This window comes from Oncorhynchus mykiss, chromosome 28 (assembly GCF_013265735.2).
Source record: "Oncorhynchus mykiss isolate Arlee chromosome 28, USDA_OmykA_1.1, whole genome shotgun sequence".
NCBI classification, from domain to species: domain Eukaryota; kingdom Metazoa; phylum Chordata; class Actinopteri; order Salmoniformes; family Salmonidae; genus Oncorhynchus; species Oncorhynchus mykiss.
This window is the reverse complement of record NC_048592.1, coordinates 26756792-26764468: the sequence shown is the minus strand read 5'-3', so window position 1 is coordinate 26764468 and position 7677 is coordinate 26756792. Positions and strand designations below refer to the sequence as shown.

The following is a 7677-nucleotide window of genomic DNA, read 5'->3' as shown; positions in this document are numbered from 1 at the left end:
AAAAGCCAGTTATTTAGACCATGAATTTATTCAAATTGCCTAGTGTTATTAATATTCATGCCTATTGTTCATAATGATAGCCCTTGCAGGTAAAATGCTACTTTCAATTTGTTATTGCATCAGTAGGCTATCGATTCAATACTGTCAGTCCCACTGGACTCCAGATGGCACGCACCCACAGCTGTCTAAACAGCACCCACTGTGTGATACTACCGCAGTCAACTCTGGACTATGAATTAAATTAATTTTTAACGAGGCTGCTCGAAGCAATTTCCTCTCCTGGAGAGGCGGCGATGTCTATTCAGTTCGGCTAATGAATGGGTTGCAGTGATTATGATGATGGGGTAATCGAGAGGCTGAAAATGGGAATAAATCAACAGGTGAACATTTATGTTTGAATATTTTCCTTCGGGCAGGACTTGGACAGTTTGGCCTGACTGACTGGGAGGTAAATAAACTTGAACTTGGCCGCTGACGGGATGTTTGTAAGCACGCAAATCAAACAGCAAAACACCGCTCCTACGCAGTAAGGAGAGAGTTAGTGAGTGTGTGTGAGAGAGAGAGAAAGAAAGGGAGTGTGTGCGTGCGTGGGAGGGAAAATTATTTGAAAGTGGTGCTGTACATGGTTAGCACACTTGAATGACTATAAAAATGGTAGATTAGAACATTATTTTGTTAGTGATAAAACAAAAATATCGAAGAGAAATTGGTACAATAGAATCATTGAGCTTCAGGCCAACCAATTATGCCTAAATCCTACGTGCTTGACAGCCATGGGAGAATTCCAATGGCTTGATTGATCAGCTGTGCACCCTAGATAAGTAGATGTTATCGTTTCACAATAATAAAACATTAACTCCGGTGGGAGTAGGATAGCCTAGTCAACATATTATCTTCTGAACGTTACATGACTTTTATGTTAATGAGTCATTGTCATAGAACGAGAGAGAGCAAGCGAGCGAAAGAGAGATTTAATTAACGACAGGGGACAGATGAAAGAAGAACAGCAGTTCGGTGATATTCGTTCACGTGACCCTTTGGATTATAGAAAAAGGAAAATTGAGCGCGCTCTGGGATTTGATAACGCGCGCTCTTCGCGCTATGAAGGATGATAACGTGGGAAATTAAAGGGCGCGAGGACTATAGAGGGGACACAACGCACTTCAGATGTGCAGAAAGTAATTCGGAGTGGTTTTATTACCGACTGAAGACAGTAAACATTCCGTTTTTTTAATGGACCACATTAATGGACATCAGACGCAGCCGAGAGGGGCATGGCGTTAAGCAGTGAGTAGGCTATTCAAAGAGTGTCTGATGGAATATATTAAACTATAATGAGCTAGGCCTATCTAGTATCATATTTTCATACTTTATGTGCAGTGTGTTGAGTCATTTAGGGGTTGATTCAGTGTCTGACTGTCATAGCACCTTGAGGATGAATACATTCTTAAATGAGTTGAATATGTTATGTATGTGTCCAGGACTTCTTCTGCTGTGCATGGTAGCCTCTGAGGTGTGGAATGCTGAAACCAGGCCCATAGACTTTGTGTGTGACAGAGAGTCCAGGAGGGACATGAACACTGTGGCAGAGATGGCGGCTGCTCTGGTAAACCTATATGTTTTTAACAATCTGCCCAGTGCTGTAGTGGTGCCTGGATAAGTGGGTATACTCAAATTTTGCCCCAGATTTCCCAAACAGCCCGAAGGAAAGGTGCCTTGTGTGAAAAATTAAGACAAACAGTTACATACACTCTGAATTACCTACATTTTTTCATGTTTTTGCTCTCAGTCACACTTTTTTTAATAGATAGACAATTAAATTGGACCTTCTAAGTACACACTAATTCTTAAACCACATGAGGAGACCACTTTCGAGGTCTGGGAAAAACTTTTACATTTGTATTTTTGAGTGTAGTTACCCTTTATTACAACTGTGCAGGCAACGGGCACTGTTATTTAGTTAGCAGTGTTTCTGTAGCACACATGAGAAGGAGTTTGCAAAACAAATAGCCACTGGATTGATGCAAATAATCATGATATTATTCTGCCAGACAGGCATAGGCTACTTTGTAGCTAGTTAACATTTAATTGAGAAGGTTTTGGGGAAATCCTTTCCATCTACCAGAAGACGTTCAGGTCTATCATTAGCATCACTATATGTTTCCTGTTCCTTAATTGTTTGAGACCTGGATGTTTTACTTCATATTATGAGGAATGTCTTACCATTCAAAGTAGCCTAGCCAAAATGCCACCGTGGAAACGTGGAGGCAATTATTTAATAAAGACTTCATATGCGCTCTCCTGTTGGTTTTCAATGTTCCTTTCATTGTCAAGCAGCCAAAGGCATTATCCTAGTCATATTAGCAACCCATGATAGTTGTTGCATCTTGAGATCTCCCCTCTTTATACATTTCTAATGGATATTTCCATCTCTTTCCATGAAACCGTTTGCATGTGCAGTGCACATTTTAGAATGGGTTTTCTCAATTGCATTTTGGAACATTAACGCGTAGGTTTACCACCGTGTGCACATTGCTGCGCTTAAAGTGTGAATAAATAATTATCCGTTTATCAATATTCTAAGCTAAACATTTTGATCTGTTCCATCAGCCTTATAAATTGATATTGCGTATACCTCCACTACACTACTTTGATACGCATCATGGGGATTAAGAAGTAAACATATGCAATGCCCACAAAAAAAGGTGGTATATGGCATATACCTGCGTATACCCTCCTCTACACCACTGAATCTGGCCTGCCTGCCTGCCTGCATGCCTGTCTCTTTTTTAATGTCTGTGTGCTAATCTCCTTTCTTCAGGCTGATTGTGATGCCTTGAAGATGCTCCCGTCCCCCATTCAGCTCCCCTGCATCAAGGTTCACAAGGCTTCCTGGGAGAGGAAATCAGTACGCTATCAAACACTTCAACTTCTGCTTCTCAATGCAGATGATTTGTTTTCCTCGGTTCAGTAACATCCAATTGTGGTAATAATTTGATGTTTGTATCTCTCTCTCTCGTGTGTGTGTGTGTGTGTGTGTGTGTGTGTGTGTGTGTGTGTGTGTGTATGTTACCTGTGTGTGTGTGTGTGTGTTTTTCTCCCAGGCCCAGGAGAAGAAGGGGGACATAGCTGCAACTCTGAGGGCTTTGTCTAGGAGTGTGAGTGTGGTTAAGACTCTGAGCCAGCCTGGCTGTGCCGCAACTCTGCTGGAGAGACTGGAGCACACTGTCAACAACTACCTACACATAATCACACACCTGGACATCAGGGTAAGGGATAATAAGAAATACACACATACATACACACACTATAGGTTGCTGAGAAGTAGGGGTGCTGAGTGTGCTGCAGCACCCCCTGAAAAATCAGAATTTAAAAAATATATATCATAAAAAGTGCAAAAGTAGTGCACTGGGCCTTAGTATTAGCAGACCTATATAGATATCTGTAGAGTGGGCAAAAATATATTTCAGTAGCTCAGATTTAGCAAAAAAGGTAGTAATTAAGAACAGTATCTTCCAGGATTCAATAGTTGAAATTGCAAGAGTTGTTGTCCTATCCCTTTCTCTGTGATTTTCATTCTAATGTAATCTTAAAATAACAAAACCCTGTTCTCAAACATTTACATCAAAAGGTGCAAAGACACAAAACATCCACATCAAATTAAATATTTTTCTTGATCAAATAACATGGAAAACAACCACTTTTTGTGCAGTATTAATTTACCATCCCTACAAACCACTTCATGTTAATGTACATTACTGTATTGTACATAGGCTGGTCATCTATGTTTGTACCTGTAGACTTTCCATCACTATGAAGAAAAACACTACAGTAATTGACTACATTGAGACATCAAGTGGTTTGTGATGATGTGGCTCAGTTGGTAGAGCATTGCACTTGCAATGCTAGGGTTGTGGGTTTGATTCCCATGGGGGATCAGTACAAAAAAGTATGAAAATGTATGCACTCACTACTATAAATTGTTCCAGATAAGAGTGTCTACTAAAAAGGAATGGATAGACCATTTCAGTTTTCACATAGAAATAAGTTGCAATTGCAAGGTATTTCAAGAAACTGGAAAAAATATATCAAGCAAGTATTTTTATATTCCACAAGTATTATCAGATTAACTGCTTTGTACAGATAATTATCAGACTCAAGTGTGAGTATACACTCAATTTAGTAAAAAAATAATCACAAAAATAGTACACTGTACCTTTACTAGTCCTGTTAGCGGCGTCTTCAGTGATGGCAAAAATAAATCTGCACACCTCCCCCCAAATCACTTTGGCAAAAAAATTGCAGCAGTCCCACCACCAAACTACTTCCCACGGCTATGTCTTGCTTAGATTACTTATTGGCCACTTGTTGGTGTGCAGTGAGCGTAGGCATTTCAGTGTTGCTAAGTTTCAAGATAACTGAACTAAATGACTATCACCACGTAGCACTCACTTCTGTCATCATGAAGTGCTTTGAAGGGCTTGTCAAGGATCATATCACCGCCACCTTACCGGCCACCCTAGACCCACTTCAGTTTGCATACCGCCCCAACAGGTCCACTGATGACGTAATCGCCATCACACTGTACACTGCCCTATCCCATCTGGACAAGAGGAATACCTATGTAAGAATGCTGTCCATTGACTACAGCTCAGCATTCAACACCATAGTACCCTCCAAGCTCATCATCAAGCTGGAGGCCCTGGGTCTCAACCACGCCCTGTGCAATTGGGTCCTGGACTTTCTGACTGGCAGCCCCCAGGTGGTGAAGGTAGGAAACAACATCTCCATTTCTCTGACCCTCAACACTGGGGCCCCACAAGGGTGTGTGCTTAGCCCTCTCCTGTACTCCCTGTTCACCCACGACTGCGTGGCCATGCACGCCTCCAACTCAATCATAGGTTTGCAGATGATACAACATTAGTGGGCCTGATCACCAACAACGACGAGACGGCCTACAGGGAGGAGGTGAGGGCACTCGGAGGGTGGTGTCAGGAAAACAACCTCTCACTCAACGTCAACAAAACAAAGGAGTTGATCGTGGACTTCAGGAAACAGCAGAGGGAGCAGCCCCCTATACACATCGAAGGGACAGCAGTGGAGAAGCTGGAGAGTTTTAAGTTCCTGAGCGTACACATCACAGACAAACTGAAATGGTCCACCCACACAGACAGTGTGGTGAAGAAGGTGCAGTGGCACTTCTTCAACCTCAGGAGGCTGAAGAAATTTGGCTTGTCACCCAAAACCCTGACAAACTTTTACAGATGCACAATTGAAAGCATCCTGTCGGGCTGTATCACAGCCTGGTACGGCAACTGCACCACCCTCAACTGCAAGGCTCTCCAGAGGGTGGTGCGGACTACACAACGCATCACCAGGAGCAGATTACCTGCCCTCCATGACTACAGCACCCGATGTCACAGGAAGGCAAAAAAGATCATCAAGGACAACAACCACCCAAGCCACTGCCTGTTCACACCGCTACCATCCAGAAGGTGAGGTCAGTACAGGTGCATCAAAGCTGGGACCGAAGAAGCTGTTTTTCAATCTCTATCTCAAGGCCATCAGACTGCTAAACAGCAATCACTAACTCAGAGGCTGCTGCCTACATTGAGACCCAATCACTGGCCACTTTAACAAATGGATCACTAGTCACTTTAAACAATGCCACTTTAAATAATGCCACTTTAATAATGTGTACATATCTTACATGACTAATATCACATGTATATACTGTATTTTATACCATCTATTGCACCTTGCCTATGCCGCTCGGCCATCGCTCATCAATATACTTATATGTACATATTCTCATTCACCCCTTTAGATTTGTGTGTATTAGGTAGTTGTTGGGGAATTGTTAGATATTACTGCACTGTCGGAACTACAAGCATTTTGCCACACTCGCATTAACATCTGCTACGCATGTGTATGTGACCAATAAAATTTTATTTTATTTGACGTCACTTTCATTTCCATATGAAAATGGAGTATCCTGTCTTCTTCCAGTAATCCCTCATTGACTCCCTCTCATTTCAAACATAGCTGTGACCCCAATGAACCCTAGTCTTCCTTCGCCAGGAAGATTAGCAGATCGCAGAGCATACCTTCCCCATGACAGAGACACAGCCATCCAGGCTACGCATGGAGAACTTATGCAAGGGACATGCCATTCACTAGCAACATTTGTAGTTAAAAGACTGGCTAGAGATGAACAGAACAGTGAAATTACAATAGTTTCTTTCCAATTGTCATTCAGTGTTTCTCGAGTGTGTCTCACTATCAGACAATGTCAACAACATGCTTTCATGTGTATGATCATTTCAATGCAGAAGACTACAGCTCTCAATCAACATGCATAGTTAAAGTGAATTGCTTTTGTAATGGAAACCATCAGCATATTTAGTAATGTGTGTCATATCTTTGTTATACTGACTCTCTCTCTCTCCCTCAATTCTCTCCTTTTCTCTTCCCCTGTTGCTCTCTTCGTCTCTTTCCATCCTACCCATCCCCCACCTTCTCGCTCTTCCCTTTGGTCCTAAAGGGGTCTGTGGAGAGCCCGTTGTTTTCAAGTACCGCTGAGAGTACCCACAGCCTGAGCACGGTTCTGTGGACTTTCAGCAGACTGATCACTGGAAAGATGGAATGGCTTATGGCTGACCTGACCCATGGGTGCCCCTGAAGAAGAAGGAGGGGAGGGAGCTACTTCAGAGTATTGAGACGCACCCAGATAAGTGAGGAGGCTAGGGGGCTGCTGTAGAGTATTGTGATGCACCCAGAGAGGAGAGGCGATGTGGAGAAGGGAGGTGCTCAGAGAGGAGAAATGACATAACCGCCTGAAAGCTGTCACTCACCGAGCAGACCTTTCTCTGGTTGGTTACACATTACAGACAGTAAAGACTTGTAATGAAACATGGAGATACGTCACCTTCTGCTGGTCATTATTTGGAATGACAGCTCACTGTTTCCGGCATTCAGCTTAGACTGACTGCATGCTGTTTCTGCAGTAAAACCAGGACAAAAGGAATAAAAATGTACATGCTACATATGAGAGACAATTGACCCAATTGATGGCTTGCATTTCATGGCACCTACCAACAGAGCACTAGGAACACATGTCAAGCATTTGGATGCAATCAGATAATGGTCCACTCTTAGTATTTTTTATTTATTGTTCACTGTACATTAGTTTTATAACTGTGTTTTTTTATTAATTCATTAATCAGGCTATATAAATATTTGTTTATATTTGTATGTCATTATTAAAATTAAATCCTCAAAGGAAATTTTAACTACACAAAAAAACCTGTCCTCATAAAATGTCAAATTATACACCATGTTTTAATTAAACTTTTCTGAAAGTAATACAAATATTGTCTGAAACCAATCAGCTGTGTCAACAGTTTTGGGGTCACGAGGTCAAGGAGGATGCATAACTGATTGGATTAACAAGCGAAACATTACAAATGGCGCACAGTCAAAAAAAGATTGAGTGATACAATGGAGAATCTCAATTGTATACTCCTCATGTCCTCTCTCCTCGCCGCCTCCTCAAAACCCATTGGATGAGAAAGCCAGAGGTCCCACCCCTTTCACATTCTCCTCCAATGGGTATACAATTGACATACTCCCATTGTAGCCGCCATCCATTTATGAAACTCCAATTGACCGAGTATA

At 42.0% G+C, this 7677-nt stretch overlaps 1 protein-coding gene across 2 annotated transcripts; it reads left to right on the top strand.

The window, feature by feature from the left end:
* Nucleotides 1-839: 839 nt before the first annotated feature.
* Nucleotides 840-7371, top strand: thpo (thrombopoietin). Of its 2 annotated transcripts, XM_021589636.2 has the most exons (5): nt 1080-1287; nt 1482-1606; nt 2822-2908; nt 3105-3269; nt 6545-7371. In XM_021589636.2, exons 1-5 carry the CDS (start codon nt 1275-1277, stop codon nt 6680-6682), a joined length of 528 nt encoding a protein of 175 aa, XP_021445311.1. In that variant the 5' UTR covers nt 1080-1274; the 3' UTR covers nt 6683-7371. The 2 variants fall into 2 exon arrangements, with proteins under 2 accessions (XP_021445313.1, XP_021445311.1); XM_021589638.2 differs by lacking the exon at nt 2822-2908 and having other exon boundaries at nt 840-1287.
* The last annotated feature ends 306 nt before the right edge of the window (nt 7372-7677 follow it).